This window comes from Aspergillus fumigatus, chromosome 5, assembly GCF_000002655.1.
Source record: "Aspergillus fumigatus Af293 chromosome 5, whole genome shotgun sequence".
Lineage (NCBI taxonomy): Eukaryota > Fungi > Ascomycota > Eurotiomycetes > Eurotiales > Aspergillaceae > Aspergillus > Aspergillus fumigatus.
In genome coordinates, this window is record NC_007198.1 from 2573989 (window position 1) to 2591359 (window position 17371).

Consider the following 17371-nt stretch of genomic DNA (forward strand, 5'->3'; position numbering starts at 1 on the left):
ACAACTCTAACCTATTATGGTAATATTAATGGCCTTTTCGGCTAGAACCATGAGTGTTGCATCATGACAGTGGCTTTTGATTTCCGCATTCGGCCGTGGAGCCAGAGCCGCGGTATGACGACACAAGTCAGGCCACAAGGAGAACTCAGATCATACAACGCAAATTTGCTGTCTAATGGCTCACTGATCAACTCTTGCCTTCACAGAATCATCCCAACCGGATACAAAATGTCCGGTCCTTCGTCACGAGCGACGTCTCTGTTCTCCTCATACCCATCCACCCCGGTCCCTAGTATGGTCTCTCGCGACCCCGATTCCCTCGATGCCTGGATTCTGGGGAGCGGGATTGCCTCGTTAACCGCGGCCGTACACCTCATCCGAGAAGCCAAGGTGCCTCCGTCACGAATCCACATCCTCGAAACACTGAGCGAGCCAGGCGCGGGATCAGTGAGTAAGGGCGACGCCGAGTCGGGCTACCACTTTCGCGCGGAATGTATGCCTCAGTTCTGCGGCAATCGAATGGAGGAATTACTCGCGCTGGTGCCGTCGGAGCGGCCCGGGAAAACCGTCTGGGACGATATCCGGGAGTACTTTGAAGAACATGTGTCGAAGAAGGCCTCGCGGACGAGGTTCCTGGCTCGGCAGAAGAACGGTCTGGAGCGGATCGGACGACGGAGACTCCATCTGGGGGTCAAGGATCGGATGGATCTGTTCCGGCTGTCGTCCAGGGCGGAGGATGGGCTGGGCCGGTCCCGCATTCAAGACCATTTCTCCGAGGGGTTCTTCAGGACGGAGTACTGGCTGGTGCCGTCGACGCTGTAGGTTCTGCATGGATTCCCAAAGGAGTCAGGATGTTGACTACGATACCACGCTAGGTTTGGTTTCCGGCCCTGTCACAGTGCCGTCGAGTTCCGCCGTCTCATCCAGCATTTCCCGCATGATATCCAGACGCATCATCCTCACCCCCTGGACCGACTCCGCTTCAACCTGCATGAGTCTGTTGTCGCCCCGGTGGCGCGCTTCCTACAGGCACAGGGGGTTGACTTTCGCTTCAACACGACCACGACTGATATCATCGTCGAGCCCGCACAGGAGCCTACTCGCGTGACAACCCTGCGGACCGTATACAAACGCGAGCGCGAGGTCACCATTGATCTGGGCCCGCAAGATATCATAATTGTTTCTTTGGGATCTGTCTTGTCCGGTGCTTCCTACGGGTCAAACACAAAGCCGCCCTCGCTAGAGATGATGGAGATCGAGAAAGACCTCGACGACAACTGGCTGCTGTGGCTGGAGCTGGCAAGCAAGCATCCCAAATTCGGCAACGCATACAACTTTTGTACGCGACTGCGGGAGTCCCGGGTGGCATACTTTACCGTCACCGCCAAGAATCCCGCTGTGTTCGAGAAGATGCTCGCGATCATCGGCGATGACCCTGCAACGGGCTCGTTAGTCACTCTGAGAGATAGCAACTGGCTGATCACGTTGAATATGCCCCGGCAACCGCTGTTCCCGGATCAACCGGACGGAGTGCGAGTCTTCTGGGGCTATGCTCTTGAGCCAGAGAACCACGGGGATTTCGTCAAGAAACAGATGCTCTCCTGCTCAGGCGAGGAAATGCTGACGGAGGTTCTGCATCAGCTGGATCTCCCCGTCGACGAAATCCTGCCTCAGACCATCACCGTGCCATGTGTGATGCCGCGATTGACGGCCGTCTTACTCCCGAGGAGTAACGGGGACCGGCCGCAGGTGGTTCCCCCCGGAATGTCCAACATGGGCCTCATCGGGCAGTTTGTCGATATCCCCGACGAGATGGTCACCATGGACTATATGGTGCGAGGAGCGCAGATGGCAGTGCACCAGCTGATGGGGCTGGAGAGGGAGATGAAGAAGTCGAAGAAGGGATCTACGGTGAGTTTGCTGGGGTTTCCGAAGGACTAGTAAGTCTCCAGAATGTAGGTCTCCACAATGCATAGTATAATTCGCTAGGCCAGAAATAAGCCGTATACAACAGTATCGCATGAGACAGTGGATCTCCTGATGGTCAGTCCTAATTCCTTGTGATTGGACCGGGCCAAGTGCGGTTACCGAGTGTCAGATGCCTCGGTCCGTTGGTGATACTTAAGTTAAGCCTTTAGTCCCCGCAGCATCCCCAGACACTCTTTCTGTAACCAATTTCCCTGCATTGCGACAAGCCATTGATAGACATGATGGATCCAGCAACTTCATCGCAGCCTGCCACTGCGGACCGGGGCTCCTTCACCACGCCGGAGCCGCTGCAAAATACATATACAACCGATGCCAATCTCCATCGGCTGCTTTCATGTGAGTGATGTGATTCTGCAACAGATGAGAAATACAAACTGCTGACGTCCAAGGGTACCTTCCATCATCGACCTATCAATCCATTCAGTCCAACCTCACGCAGCTCGGCGAGGAAGCCATCTCGCCTCAAATCCGCGAATGGAGCGCCGACGCCGAGCGCCACCAGCCGTACGTCAAGGGATATAACGTCTGGGGCCAGCGATACGACTATGACCGGTTGGTCACGAGCGAGGGCTGGAAGCAGCTGAGCCGATGGGGAGCTCGACATGGGTACTGGCGCTGTGTCTTGTCTTACGTGCAGGACTAACGAAAGCAGGGTGGTGGCATTAGGCTACGATCCGAGCTACGGCGCCTCCCGCCGTCTCGTCCAATATACCGTCAATTATCTGTACGGGCCTTCGTCAGGGCTGACCTCCTGCCCCGTCGCCATGACCGACGGCGCCGCACTGATCCTCTCCCAGCAACTCCAGCAACACGCCTTCCCGGAAGACCATCCTTTCCGGGTCGTCTTCAACCGTCTCACCTCCCGCAACGAAGACTTTTGGACCTCAGGCCAATGGATGACCGAACGCGCCGGCGGCAGCGACGTCCAAAACACCGAAACGTGGGCCACCCACGACCCTGTCCCGGCCTCCTCCACAGCCAGCAACAACAATATCACCAACAACAACCCGCTCGGCACCCTCGGAGAAGGCGAGTACAGCATCAGCGGCTTCAAATTCTTCTCCTCCGCAACCGACGCCAACGTCACCCTCCTCCTCGCCAAGACCGCCCCCTCGGGAAAACTCAGCACCTTCCTCGCGCCCCTCCGGCGCACCATCACCGGCCCCAACCAAGCCCCCCGCGAAGTCACCAACGGGGTCCGCATCCACCGCCTCAAGAACAAGCTCGGGACCAAGGAGCTCCCCACCGCCGAGCTGGAGCTGCGGGATATGCGCGCGCACCTCGTCGGGCCGCGCGACAAGGGCGTCGCGACGATCGCGCCGCTGCTGAACGTGACCCGCACGCACACCTTCATCGGCTCGCTGGGTGCGTGGCGCCGGGCGCTGAGCATCGCCCGGGCGTTCTCCCGCGCGCGCAGCACGGTCGGCGAGCCGCTGTGGTTGATTCCGATGCATCTACGCTTGCTGGCGGAGGTGGAGGTGCGGCAGCGGGCGGCGATGCAGCTGGGGTTCTTCACGGTGGCCGTGATGGGTGTGGTTGAGAACCCCGGGGACCCTGGAGCAGCCGTGCCGGCGCATGTGCCCAACGGGGCTGACGCGACCGTGGTCTTCCGGGCGTTGACGGCTGTGTCCAAGGCGGTGATCAGCAAGATGGCGATTGTGGGGATCCAGGAGTGCCAGGAGGCGATGGGAGGGGTCGGGTATATGGATGAGCCGGACGAGCCCGAGTTCAATGTCTCGCGGCTGCTGCGAAATACCGCGGTCAATAGCATCTGGGAGGGGACGACGAATGTGCTGGCGAGTGAGATGGTCCGGTTTCTGCTGGCGAGGGAGAACTTCGCGGTGTTTGCTGCGTGGGTGGAGCGGGTGTTGGGCATGATCCGGGGGGAGAGGGTGGCGCACGCACTGGGGATGGCCTGGACGGCGTTCAAGGGCAAGGCGGCCCGGGAGGTGGCATCGGTTCTGGCGGATGGTCGGCGAGTCATGTTCACCCTGGCGTGGATTCTGATGGGGGCCTTGCTGGCGCTGGATGCCGAGCGCGATGGGGATGCGGTGGCGGCCGAGGTGGCTCGTCGGTGGGTTCTGGCCGGCGAAGGAGGCGTCGGCGACACGGTGCACAGGGATATTGTGAAGCCGTACGCGGCCGAGGCAGACGCGGACGAGAAAGATCATGCGAGATGGGACTGCCGGATTGTCTGGGGCCAGGAATTGCCTGCGATCCAGGTGGCCGGCCATCGTTCTCTGAAGACGAACAAGCTGTAGTTAGCATGCTGTTTGTTATTAGTGATACCTCATGGCACAATCATCATAATCATATATGTACAGTCCATCAAATATCCAACAACCAGGACCCGCTCCAGTCAAACCCAGACCCCTCCCAGTTCTGGTCCAAGATGTCCATATACCCGTCAAACGGCATCACGTCGTGCTTTGCCGTCTCCAGAGTCGAGACCGGACGAGCAACCATCCTCTCCCCCTGGATCACCCCCCACTGCCGACACAGGCGTCGGTCAATCCCATTGAAGAAATCCACCAACCCAGGGCCCAGACTCGGCACATTTCCCTCAAACAAGGGCTGCCGCCGCACCTGCTCCGTCAGCCGGTCCAACGCCCGGATCGGGCCCACCGCCGAGCGCCAGCGCTTCGACAGCGTCTGCAGACAGAGCTTGATCGTGGACAGCTCATACTCGGCGGTTTCCTTCAGCGGCTCGTATCGGTACGCCGAAAGCAGCGATAGCCCCGCGCTGAGCCCGTACAGGGCGAAGATCGGACCGAGATACTGCAGTTGGTCCTTCTGGTGGAAAGTCTCGAAGAGACCGGCGATGCCGGACGCGGCGACGAGCGATGCCGCCGAGGGGACGCTGTTGGGGGTGGGCGAGCGGTGCAGGATGATCAGAATGGCGAGGTAGACGACGAGCAGCTGGTTGACTTCGAACTCGTGCGTCGAGGAGAGCGGGTCGGGCGGTGCGGCGGCGCGGAGCGACGGGAGGGCCTGGTTGATCCAGCGGTAGAGAGCGTTTTCGAGCTGGCTGCGGCGGTCCAGGGACAGGGTCTGGCGGAGACAGCCTTCGACGGTGTCGCCGAGCAGGAGACAGATGGTCGTGTACGCCACGAAGAGCTGGGCCTTGTCGTTCTGGATGTCAAAGTCGTCCACGCGGGGCGGGAGGACGTCGCTGTCGCGGAGGTTGATGGTCCGCGGGCGGCCGGTCCCCGCGGAGATGATGTTATCGCGGACCTTTGCGGTCAGTCAGTGCACGGCTTTTCAGTGTCGGCGGATGGGATCTGTCCATACGACCAATGCCCACCAGAGCCTCCTGCGCAGCCCCCGGTCCTTTGCATGCGCGGCCGGCTCCTTGTGCAGTCCGATCTGAAAGGCCATGGCGCCGGCCGTGCGGATCCAGAAGCCGCTCGTGTCCGTCGAGACCTTCTCCGGTCCGACGGGGTTGTACCAGTGCAGCAGGCACGCTGACACAATGGAAATCAGCGAATTGTTGCCGCTGCCGAAGAAGTAGAGCAGCTTCGCCTTGCGGTAGAAGTCTTTGCTCGAGACGTCCGCGGACGGCGCCGACACTCGACTCCCCGCGAGCAAGACGGCCTGCAACAGCAGCGGCGAGGGAGTCTCCGCGGTTAACCACTGTGGGTCGATGATCGGCGTCCATGGCGCACAGTACCGCATGAAGCAGTCGATGAGGTGCCGCTGGACGGGCTTCGGCGGGAGATCAAATACTCGCTGGTGCTGGAACAGCTGCATGTCCTCGTGATTGTCGGTGTCGAGGGCATCGTGGCCGGACTGGACCAGGGTCTCGTCAAAGGGGACACTGCCGCTGAGATACTCGCTGCGGCCGCTGTAGCTCTTCTCAGCGGAGAGGGCAGCGGCGGGCCTGTATGCGGTGCGCGGGTCCTCCCGGGAGGGGGACAGGCTGTTGGTGATTCTCTTCCGTTTGCGGGTGAACGGGCTGCTGGGTCAGTAGAGGACGATCTGACAATGGAGAGGCTTACAGGCACTCGGCCTTTGCTTTGACGCAGTTGCTACATGGCTGCTGTTTCTCCAGATCGCATTTCACCTGCTGCGGTTAACAGGTGCACGGAATGATTGGGCATCCTCCATACCTTTCTCTTGTGACAGATAATGCATGCTCTGATGACGGCGGGCATATTCCATATCTCGTCCACCCGATTCTTCGTATGTCAATCAGTTGATATCATTGAAGGACCGAAAATGAGGTCCAGGTAACCGGCGATTGCCGAGGAAACAAGTGGGCCGAACAAGGCACCAATCAAAATGCAGGATCATTCTAAGTCTGTTCAGTATCATGTTGATAGAAATGTTGATAGAAATAAGGATCACTGATATTGTTCTGGGATAGACCGCAAGAGGTGATGATCGTTATACTGTGTAGTTCCAAGCTTGTTCCTCATGCCGTAATCCTCCGGGTGCTGCATATGCCAGGCATCTCAGACAAGTACCTAGGACTCGTAGTCTAGTACTCTAGTGCAAATATAGGGTTCTCTTTTGATGCATATAGTCATGATTCCGGTTACCAAATTGAAGGAGAGACTGTAGAGGATACTGTTTGCATTGCATCAAAGTCCCTGTTGTTTTTATATAGTGCTGGACTCGATGCCCAGTCGCTGTGCACCTCCGCTAAAACTCTTCAACGAGCAAATAGGTTATAGGCTAAGAGGTTGTCATGCGACGTTTACATCTAGAATGTGAAGACCACCTCCTTGATCTATAGACTAATGCGGACTGCACAACAGCTTATAAGGAGACATCACTCTGGGCTCTGACATACTGACCAGGTAGCCTGATGCTATCCAACCAGGGATGTGTCGGACACCATGATGCAATGGCATATACTTGATCGTAGTAATCAGACTGCATCTTCTTGTCCTACCTTGTCTAACCAATCTGATCACCAGCAAGCGATCTGCCAATCTGCAGTTTGCAAGCGTCCTCGACTCACTGGCAGGTTCCTTGTTCTTGCTACTATAGTGGAACTACTTCAGGTGTGTCGTGCATCACCCGTCCCTGTGCCTAGATGCCTTGTCTAACTAGTTGTCTAGTTGTTCCTCACGGTGTTGATGTAAATTGTCTTCCTGGGGGGGTCATGCTACTAGAATCGACAGCGATGGACGCAAAAGTCAGAGACTAGTCTTTGCTGAAGGAGTAAGTGTAAACTAGCGATGTACAGTAACTACCTGGTTACTATAAGTCCTACACTTAGATGCCGCATTTCTCTACAAATCTCGCCATCTTAGTTAGTATTTCGTATTGGCCGCCGCCATAGCAGTAAGCTTTCACATATAGATAGATGAGATTCGAGTTCTACTTTCTTCATATCATTGCACGATTTTCTTTCCATCTAGTGCTTGGTATGTGCTATCCTCTTCCTGCACGGTGGTCATGCACCCCTACTCTCTCTGTGAGGAACTACGTAACTCTTTATATAGAGCAGCTGAAGGAAGCCTCGAGTATTACCATCAAGTCTCGTAGTCCTGCCTCTGCCTGATGCAGCTGACGACATTAAGCTGGAATAACTCCAACAAAGCCTATCTTGCCATAGTATCCCAACAATCACTGCCTTCCGTACGTCTTCGAGCATGATCTAATGTTGCTTTCGAGTTATCTTCCCTCCATGAATTTTGAGAACGTGATCTGTTTTTTCCAGGATTACTGAGTAGAAGAACTGACTACTCAGGCCAGTCTGGGGTCATACCACTCTGAAGGATGGCAGCAAGAATGTTTCCACCGCGCCTTGCATCCATATGGAATTGACCTGTAGAGATATTGCCATATCCTCTCGACATGGCACCATCCATTCATCCTGTCTGTACCTTTTCGTGCAGTAATTCCAAAGGGGGTAAGCGTCGATAAATGTCTTCAACCCGCTTCAACGATGAAGGGGCCGTCCCCGAGCCACCCGTGTCTCGATTTCCGTCCTTGTCAAGGCTTGAAGTTTACTGTGAACCAGGGAACAGAGTGGAAAGCTGACGGTGGACTGTGCCTAAAAGGCCGATATCCGGCTGATTACCAACGTGCCAAGCCACCACAAAGGGCCATTCTAGGGGTCTAGAGCCTTGACTGTGCGGGTTTGTGCTTTTACAATGTCAGAAGGAGAGTGGGTTATGCTGGGTTCACCCTGACCAGGTTCCGTGAAGGGTTCAGTGTTTTGTCACGGTCCTAGGGATTTGCTGCGGTTTCATCGGTGGGGGATAAAATCTGATCTCTGGAGGCTGCGAGAGGCCGAGGCTCCAACGCAGCCCGCAAGACACATTGCTCGATCGTTGCCTGTCCTGGCGCCCCATTTAGCAAGAGAAGCCGAGCATTGACCGACGAGCAGATTAAGAATCATATTAATAGCTTCTTTTCCTGGCTTTGCTGGCGGATGCATCCAGACTGGGCGGCTTACCTACCTGTTGCTGGGTCCGGTCCACTTGATCCCTTGGACTATTGGACTAAGTCTGAGTTTTTCGCCGTGTTTCCTCCGGGTTTTAGTGCAAAAACAGGACCAACGTTCTTGACAGCATTCACGGCTAATTGGCTCGTCTGCGGCGCCTGAGATGTAACCTCATTTCCCGGAAGACTGGCGGACTGGCGCCGGATTGGCCGGTAAATGACCAGAGGGGAGTCGGTTTGCCAAGTAGGATGTGACATGGACTGGACGTTGTCGTGCTCCTGAATCCTGCCCGTGGAAGAGGTTCAGATGTTTATATGTGGTGAGAGAGTACTCCGTCTGGCCAACATCCTTACGGTGTAGTCACCTCCACAAGGCTAGACTACCGTTAATAACAGCTGATCTGGTGGTCTCCGACGGCGATATCCTAGTCTAAATCTTTCGAGTCTGGTGCGCGCGGCGCCGGCTCCAACTCAGCTCATTTCATCCATTCATCAAGAATTAGTCCATCTCGCTAGACACTTCAGGGGATAGTGCCAAAGAGGCCCAAGAGTCCAATTTCCACCATTTCCCTGATAGCCATTCGGACGAGCCCAAAATTCCCGCTAACGCACTGGGGCTGACGCGATTTCGGGCCAAAACATCAGTCGCATCGACAAGAGCCGCAACATCCACCACTAGACAGAGCCTAACAGCCATGTCGCTTCAGCCTGGCTCAGGTCCAGGAGGGCATAGCCTCCCTCATAAGAGGACGAGTTCGCCTTCGGTGGTGGTTTGAGTTTTTCTTCTTTCTCGTCGTCCGGTTGTCCTTCGCTCGTTCCCCGATCGTATATAGATCGTCCATTCTTTTGCAGCAGCCATATTGCCCGCAGTCCACAGTTTACTCTAGCAGCACCATCTTACAGTCCTTCCTTCGGTTACGAATAAAATGCGTCTCTCCATTGCGTCTGTCGTCTCCTGCCTGGCGGCTCTCGCCATGGCCGCGACCAAGCCCGACTACACCCAGGACCCCACGGGAAATGCCATCCTCAAGCCCGGCCTGAACGAATTGGTCCCGGCTGGCAAGCCGTACACAATCACATGGGATCCCACTACCACCGGGCCGGTCTCGCTGGTGCTCCTGCGCGGTCCCAGCACCAATGTGGTGCCCATTGAGACGCTGGCCGACAGCATCCCCAACTCCGGCAGCTTTTCCTGGACTCCCAGCACCTCGCTCGAGCCCGACACCACCCACTACGGTCTGCTACTCGTGGTCGAAGGCACCGGCCAGTACCAGTACTCGACCCAGTTTGGTATCTCCAACCCTGGCTACACTGGCTCGACTTCCCAGTCGTCTTCGACCAGCCCGACCGCCACCGAGACCAAGTCTTCTTCCGCGACGGAGTCCTCTTCTTCGAAGTCCTCGACCACTGGCAAGCCCGAGACGACGACGACTACTCCTCCTACGACTACCGCGATTTCTGGCTCGGCCAGTGCCGACTCCACCACTACCGCCTCGGAGACCCCCGCCACTACCCTCGTCACCCAGAGCAGCACCGCCAACGTGCCCACCTCGACTGTGGTCGTATCTGTTCCTAACAGCTCTGCCGGCTCTTCGTCGGGTGCCTCTGGCTCTCCCAGCCAATCCAGCACCCCGTCCCCCTCGCCCACTCTCTCGAGCGGAGGAGACCGCAAGGCGATCAGCCTGGGAGCGGTTGTAGTGGGAGCGTTCGCCGTGATGGCTTTCTAAGTCGATGGGACCACAGCCCGAGTGGTGCTATGTATGTAGCTAATAGCTAATGACTGTTTTACCTGAATATACCCCCCCCCCCTGGATATGAAATACAAGTATACTATGTTATGGTTGACTATAGACCCTGGGTATGAAACACGGTATCGTCGTGGTGGCTGCAGTGACGTCGCCGCTGCAAATCATTATCATCCATAGTCCCAATTTCTTGATTTCTTTTCGTCGTTTCATATATCGAATTTTTGGTCGCGATGAAGGTAGATGATGTGCCAGACTGACCCCAGCAGCAGACGATATGGACCCGTCACAATGCCCTCGCTCAGCATCTACCGCATAGCAAGTGGCGGACATGCTGCCTACTGGCGTCGCCATCCGCAACCACCGCGACGAAGCCATCTTCGCCAACCACCGCTTCCGCAACCTCATGACCAAGCGCGACCTGCGCTCCTTTGACTGCTGGCCACAATCCGTCCATCCCGACGAATACGACCGCCTCGCGACCGCCTACCACGACGCCTCCCGTGCCCAGCAGCCCCTCTGCATCCAGTACCGCACCCGCGACGATGACTGTCCCTGACGGCTACTCACCCCTCGGCCCGATGGGCTTCGACGAGCGCGCCCTCTTCGGCCTCACCAGCGCCGGCGGCGCCATCTACACTATCGCCGACATCACCCAGGAAAAGACCGCCGAGCTTTCCCAGCGGCAAATCGCCGAGGAAGTTCAGCAGCGCAAGACCCAGCAGGAGCGGTTCATCGACATGATCAGCCACGAAGTACGGAACCCGCTCTCCGCCATCCTGCACTGCACCGAGGACATTCTCAACGCGGTGCACCGGATCCGGGACGGGGCAGAGCACGCCGGAGGAGACGCATGCGACGATTGTCAGTCGGCGGCTGTGTCATCAGCACGGGGGCGAGATCGGGATGAGTTCCAAGGAAGACGAGGGCAGCACGTTTGGGTTCGTCTTTGCCGTCCGGAAAAGCGAAGGCGTGGAGAGGCGTCTTACCAGCCCGACGGCTGAGCAGGACCAGGCCTGCCGGAGGATCCTGTCGCTGGGCGACGAGATGACCGACGAGAACCACCAGATGACCCCGCCCGCCATCCCGGAGGACCCCGAGGTGACTTGTATCGAGGAGATCAATCCCGCCTGCGAAGACGGGAGAAGGACCACACGGCCAAAATAGCACAGACACTAAGAGTTCCACTGCACATACACCAGAAAAACGAGATAGTCAACACAGATGGATGAGCTGACTGACAAGATCGAGTAGCTGGCTTTCAAAGGATCGGAGTAGGTCCCAGTAGCAATTGTATATATTGATACCAGGCGTTGGCCGTCTGCAATGAGGGTTTGTGAATCTCCTCATAGTTAGTTCTTCCTGTTTGGATACACTGTTATCTTCTGGTCTCACATAACCATATATATATATATATATATATATGCGGCTATACCTGATCCTACTCTCCTTGTTTTTTATAGCCATACCCCTGCATCCAGAAAGAATGGAAGATCCGCCCAGACCAGATGGCTCCTTACAGCAATGAAACAACCATCTCCCAGAGCAGCCCGTAGCATCGTATGCTTATTGCAGGCATCCACTTGCTACGGATTTGGCCCAAATTTCACTTAACACCACCCGGCGATGGCCAACAGTCCGGGTTTTTAGTGCAAACATTGAAACTGGGACACAGTACGGTACAGCGCATCATCTTCTATTGAGCCTAACTATACCAAGGACACAGACAGAAATACCGCACCCAAAGACTGCCAGAACCATATACTGAGAGTCCCTCAGAGCTGGTAGCTTACGAACCTCGTTCGACGTTCTGAGCTGAGGCTCGATGGTACCTCATTCGTGTACAGATAGGCACGGCATAACGGAGAGTCGTTATTAGCCCTGTCGTGAAGTCGAGTAATATCAGAACGTGGTGAGTAGGTAGTGTGTGTGACCAGCTATACACAATCATTGACTTAGAAGGACTGCGCCGTGGCGAAGATTATTATACGAAGGAACTAGACTCAGGTCTTTCTATCAAGTCGCCAAACAGAAAGTGGTTCTGAATGTGATTCTCATTCTATCTCGTTTGTCTCGACCGCTTTAAGCATCTTGACCTATCTTACAAGTTATTGACTGCGAAGCCTCATATTCATCATTCGGCACCCAGCCTATGATGTCCACAACTAGAGCATTCCGCATATGATCTATTGCATCGTCCGCTTTTTCTGCTGTGCATCTAAAAGAGAGTATCACAGTATATTCTGTCGGATGTATTGCATGTAATTCTACGATGAGGAGCATGAGCATTGGGGCTTTCTCATGAGAAGGGTCGTATATAACATGGCTTATATCAGTTTAGCACTCCCATGCAGCTAGGAACCTGCGTCAAATTCCAATCTTAAACAAATAACCTCAAGCACTCAATGAACAAACCACTGACGACTTTCCGGAGCTTTACAATATGCCCTAGGTTGATCCCTCTCTCTGCTGTTTCCCCAGGTACATTCGCAATGAATCTGGGCTTTGACATCAGGGCGAAGCCGTGCGAGAGGTCAGACTATACACAGCCCTCAGCAGAGAAGCAAAATAAAACCGAGGAAGATCGTCATCCCATTCACACAAGATGTCAATCTCATTGGGTTTCTAATCACCGAGTGGGCCCTAATTCTCAGTGCAGCTCCAAGCAGTCTGTTGATGCCTCAGGCGGCATTCTTCTACCTCGGCAAGGGATTTCCGGCCTGACTCCATGACAGCAGCACAACCACTCGGCAGCCAAAGGCTCATAGCCTCTGGTACGGAATCTAGATGATATCGAGTCTCGAACATGTCTGGCCGTCGCAATCGTTCTGCAGTTGCATGCCAAGCATGCCGTCGTCGCAAAGTCCGGTGCACCGTTACTGTCACCGGCATTCCGTGCATCAATTGTTCCCAGGATGGGCTGGAGTGCACAGTGGTGCAACGACGAGGGACGTATGTACATCCTTAGGGCACTAAGTGAAATAATATCATGCAAAAAGGGCTATTTCCTGACTGTCACAGCCAGCAGACAAGGAATCAACCATTGCGCGAGATTCGCGCGTTTCCTCATCCGAGATCCAGCCCGAGGCGGAACGACAGGACATCCCAAGTCGGTTCCGGTGAGACGGTCGGTGGCCGTACGGTTTCGAATCTCGCCAGGGACATGTCGCAGTCCGGACGGGCTGTCTCAGAGCCAACGGCTGCGACAGGAACTACGACCCCGTATTCCGAGCAAAGCCGGATCGAAGACGAAGAGCGCAGTGCGGCGGACTTTGCCACGGCTTCGCTGGCGCCCCGGGATGCCGAAGCAAATGATATGCCTATATACACTGGTCTGCTTGCTTGCATGACCCAATGTATTCGGAGACAGCTAACTGTAGTAGGCGAATCTTTGGGATTCTCTGCGGTTTTGGATGTTTTAGCCACACATGCGGTCCCCAGACATGTCTTCCGGCCATCGTCGCATCCTAGTCTGACCGCTCAAGATGTCGAGTATCTCAAGTTCAAAGGATGCTTGACATTGCCATCCAGTGATATATGTCGCGAGCTTCTTCGTGCTTATTTCCACCACGTGCATCCTATTCTACCGGTGGTGGATGCTGCGCAGGTGTTGAAGTTTGAGCAGCAGCATGACCGACCAGCCGAATGGAATTTGCTGCTTTTGTGGAGCATCTTTTTTGTGGCAGTCAATGTCAGTATCTCCCCACGGGAACCACATCATCTCGCTCACTGATCAGTTTATTCCTGCCGAGACTTGCACAGTCGCCGGATACTCTTCCCGGAAAGAGATGAAGGAGGCCATGTACTCCCGTGCAAAGGTACTCTCTATCAATCTCTTCAGGTTCCTATACTTATGACCTTGACAGTGTATGTATAATAATGGGGGCGATGATAAAATCACGCAGATGCAATCTGCCCTGCTACTCGGATTCTGGCACTCGGAGATGAACAACCACGCCCAGCCCTGGTACTGGACGGGCATTGCAATCAACCTCGGCCAGATCATGGGTCTCCATCGCGATCCTGACGCAGTCAAGTTTAATCCATCCATTACAGGCCGTCGGCGAGCTTTATGGCGGCGCCTATGGTGGTCATGTTTCTTTCGAGACCGCTGGCTCGGCCTCGCCCTCGGGCGTCCGCTGAGGATCAACCTGCTCGATTGTGATCTTCCGATGCCCTCAACCGCGGATGTGATGAGTGACTTATCCGAGGTGTCGCCGTCGGTGGCAAGTCTGTTCATCCCGGAGGACCTGGCGCAGTTAAGTGAGTATTGGATTCTCCTGCTGCGCTTGTCCAAGATCCTGGGGGATGTTCTGACCCTGAGCTACCAGCCAAAAAGGCCGAACCCTACTATTGAGCAAGTTGAAGCAATAGAGTCGGAGCTTCTAACTCTCGAGATTCCGCACGAGTGTGCCTCTGACCAGACCGAGTGCGCACGGTTTGCCGTCTACCACTTGCAGTTACATTATCAGTATGTCGACCTCTTCATACTCATTACCGCAGACTAACAACGCGAAGAGCATTCCTGATTACGTTCTATCGCCCTTTCACAAACCGACTGCCGGAAGGCGTGCCTTCAATCAATCAGACAATATATCAGTCGGCGGTACGCGCCAAAGTCGACGCTGCTGCACTGCAGACAAACACCATCCTCGACGCTTTGGCCCGCGAGAAACTTCTCAACTTTGCTGGCCCAATGACGTGAGTTCCCTCGCTACCGTGCAATGCTGTTTCTAATCGGATGCAGTCCACCTCTCCTCGTCCCCGCCATGCACATCCACCTACTCAACTGCAAATCGGACGATCCTCTCACGCGGCAGCTCAGTCTCAACAAGCTTGACTTTTGCATGTTGATCCTCAAGGTCATGCAAGATGTACACACGGCCGCGTCGTACTACCGGGGCATATTCTCCGAGGCGATCCGGCATCTGTCGTCCACGACGAGCAAGCCAACCGGGCAGGGGCCGGTTGTGGTCGAGACGCCGGCGTCTCTCCCCGGCGAACCGACAATGGAGACGCTGCTGAGCGGCGATTTCCTCGACGGACTGATGGACGAGGCCTCGTTTTTCAACTTCTGGGAACCGCTCAGTAATATGTGATCTGTCGATTCAAGTACAAAGTCTATAGTCTATATACAGTTCTCAGACAGCCCGCATATGCGTTCAAATGGCCGGGATAGCTACGCATCCGACTTGTACGGCCACTTAACCCTCCTCTCCGCCCGCACATACAGATTATTCGGCCGGATCAACTGGAACATCGGATCATACTCAATGGGGCCATCCCCCTCCCGCGTAAACTTATACCGATAGATCAGCTTGGGCAGGAAGACCTTGATCTCCTGCAGCGCGAAATTGAACCCGATGCACATGCGCGGCCCCGTCCCAAACGGGATATACGCCGCCTTGTGCCGCTGCTTCACCTCGTCCGTGTCCCATCGGTCGGGGTTGAAGCGCGCGGGGTTATCCCAGATGGCCGGGTTGTTGTGGATGTGATGCAGGGCGGGGATGACGACTGCGTCTTGGGGGATTTTGTATCCGCCTGGCAGGATCAGGTCGAGCTTTGCGGTGCGGCCGGGCTGGAAGGAGGGGTTGTGCCGGCGCTGCGTTTCCTTGATGTATTTGTCCAGGAAGGTCAGTTGATCGGTAAAGTCGGCGGTGATTTCCGTGGTATCGTCGAAGCCGTGGTCGACCAGTTCCTGCAGCAGACGGTCCTGCATGCCGGGGTAGGTGACCAGGCCGTAGATAAGCCAGGAGAGGAGCGAGCTGGTGGTCGTGAAGCCGGCGCCGGTGGCTACGACGAGGGCCCAGACGAGGCTGGACTTGGGCAGTTTCTCGCCTTTGTTGTCGGTGGCGCGGAGAGCATAGTCTGTTTGCTGTTTAACGGGGGTACTCCCCTTTTGAGGCGCAGGGCTGGGGTTTTGGTTCGTCTACTCACCAACCATGTTCGCCGCTCGCAGTGCAGCATCCTGCAAGGGCAGATCCTCGACGCCTCCCCGCTGCGCCTTCTGCACCGACTCCTCGACCAGCTGCTCGATGCGCGCCTTCGTGTCCCTCAGACGCTTGGGATCCCCAAACGGCAGGCTAGCGTACCAGTCCCCCTTGGACGTGACCTTCTTATTCAGCGACAGGACCTCGGCGATCAAGTGCACCATCTCGTGGATCGGCGCATCCGCCGAAGAAAAGTGCTCAAAGTCCAGGCCTAATGTCAACTTACCCACCGCCTGCGACCCCAGCTTCAGCATGTACTGGTACACGTTCCAGGCCTCGCCCTGCGCATCGAGCTGGTCGAAGATGGTGCAGGCATCCTCAACGGTCTTCTGCATGGTGGGCGCGTAGTGCCGGACGGCCTTGGGCCCTAATGCCGGCGGGAGGAACTTGTGCGCAACCCGCCATTCGGGGGTGTCAGTGTCGCCGAGGAACACGCCAGCGGCGGGTGTCTTGAGCGAGTACAGCGGGTGCGCCTCGTTGATTTTCTTGGTGAAAAAGTCGGATTCGTTGAAGACGATGGCCGAGAGGATGGGGTCGTTGGTCTGGTAGACTGTGCGGCCGAGAGTGTTGGTCTTGATTAGGGGACCGTACTGCTCAAAGAGACGCTGGTGGTTGCCCAGGTGGTCTGGGAATATCTGGAAGAAGTTGCCGAAGAAGGGGAGCCCCTTGGGGGAGGGGGCGTTCCGGACAGCATGGCCGTCGATGGTGATGGCGACGGGAGTTGTGGCTGAGGTGATTTCGTGGAGATCGGTGAGGGATACGTCTTGTCTAGAGAATTCGATTCCTGGGGATTGGGTAAGTTAGTGCTGTCAGTTGGGACTCTGAGATGAGACTCACCACTCGGTTCGACAATGGCGAAATGAGACGCAATCAGGTTTCGCAGGCCCTCGAGATCATTGATGCCGTCAAGCGAGATTGTTCTCGCCGATGAGATCGATTCCCCGAGAAGATAGAACTGTTGTGATGCCATTTCGATAGCTCATTTAGGTCTGGTCGTTCAATGACAGGCATACGAGACGTGTCTCGATGCTGCTGACAGCTTATATACAAGTATGTGACAGCCGGGCATAGAATTACTCACGCAAAAGCTGCGACAGCGTCTGTATACTCGGCCGGCATGCCGCGGACGCATATAGATAATAGAACCGGCATTCCGATTGGCTATATTACCTCGGTATTTATCACATCGTTCCGCTGATCTGCGCGGTCTTAGTTCCCCGGTGCCGACAGCTACGCTCTCGTTCGACG

The 17371-nt window shown here is 55.7% G+C and overlaps 7 protein-coding genes across 7 annotated transcripts; 5 read left to right on the plus strand and 2 right to left on the minus strand.

The window, feature by feature from the left end:
- Nucleotides 1-63: 63 nt before the first annotated feature.
- AFUA_5G09970 (oleate hydratase) lies at nt 64-1941 on the plus strand (the record flags this gene model as incomplete). The annotated part of the gene is made up of 2 exons (XM_748550.2): nt 64-818; nt 876-1941. 2 exons carry the CDS (start codon nt 64-66, stop codon nt 1939-1941), a joined length of 1821 nt encoding a protein of 606 aa, XP_753643.2.
- Nucleotides 1942-2207: 266 nt separating this feature from the next.
- AFUA_5G09980 (putative acyl-CoA dehydrogenase) lies at nt 2208-4250 on the plus strand (the record flags this gene model as incomplete). Its single annotated transcript, XM_748549.2, has 3 exons — nt 2208-2325; nt 2379-2595; nt 2642-4250. 3 exons carry the CDS (start codon nt 2208-2210, stop codon nt 4248-4250), a joined length of 1944 nt encoding a protein of 647 aa, XP_753642.2.
- Nucleotides 4251-4317: 67 nt separating this feature from the next.
- AFUA_5G09990 (transcription factor domain-containing protein) lies at nt 4318-6580 on the minus strand (the record flags this gene model as incomplete). Its single annotated transcript, XM_077804829.1, has 4 exons — nt 6099-6580; nt 5988-6052; nt 5281-5944; nt 4318-5223 (listed from the first exon to the last, which is right to left on the minus strand). The coding sequence occupies exons 1-4, from the start codon at nt 6141-6143 to the stop codon at nt 4318-4320; spliced, it is 1680 nt and encodes a 559-aa protein (XP_077660965.1). The 5' UTR covers nt 6144-6580.
- A 2734-nt stretch (nt 6581-9314) lies between these two features.
- On the plus strand, nt 9315-10115 carry AFUA_5G10010 (GPI anchored serine-threonine rich family protein; the record flags this gene model as incomplete). Its single annotated transcript, XM_748547.1, has 1 exon — nt 9315-10115. The coding sequence occupies one exon, from the start codon at nt 9315-9317 to the stop codon at nt 10113-10115; it is 801 nt and encodes a 266-aa protein (XP_753640.1).
- A 349-nt stretch (nt 10116-10464) lies between these two features.
- On the plus strand, nt 10465-11043 carry AFUA_5G10020 (putative sensor histidine kinase/response regulator; the record flags this gene model as incomplete). Its single annotated transcript, XM_748546.1, has 2 exons — nt 10465-10684; nt 10730-11043. The coding sequence occupies 2 exons, from the start codon at nt 10465-10467 to the stop codon at nt 11041-11043; spliced, it is 534 nt and encodes a 177-aa protein (XP_753639.1).
- A 1710-nt stretch (nt 11044-12753) lies between these two features.
- Nucleotides 12754-15232, plus strand: AFUA_5G10040 (Zn(II)2Cys6 transcription factor; the record flags this gene model as incomplete). The annotated part of the gene is made up of 7 exons (XM_077804830.1): nt 12754-13085; nt 13155-13465; nt 13517-13824; nt 13871-13951; nt 14000-14604; nt 14652-14834; nt 14881-15232. Exons 1-7 carry the CDS (start codon nt 12940-12942, stop codon nt 15230-15232), a joined length of 1986 nt encoding a protein of 661 aa, XP_077660966.1. The 5' UTR covers nt 12754-12939.
- An 80-nt stretch (nt 15233-15312) lies between these two features.
- Nucleotides 15313-17175, minus strand: AFUA_5G10050 (cytochrome P450; the record flags this gene model as incomplete). The annotated part of the gene is made up of 3 exons (XM_748544.2): nt 16961-17175; nt 16071-16907; nt 15313-16001 (listed from the first exon to the last, which is right to left on the minus strand). The coding sequence occupies exons 1-3, from the start codon at nt 17091-17093 to the stop codon at nt 15313-15315; spliced, it is 1659 nt and encodes a 552-aa protein (XP_753637.1). The 5' UTR covers nt 17094-17175.
- Between the last annotated feature and the right edge of the window lie 196 nt (nt 17176-17371).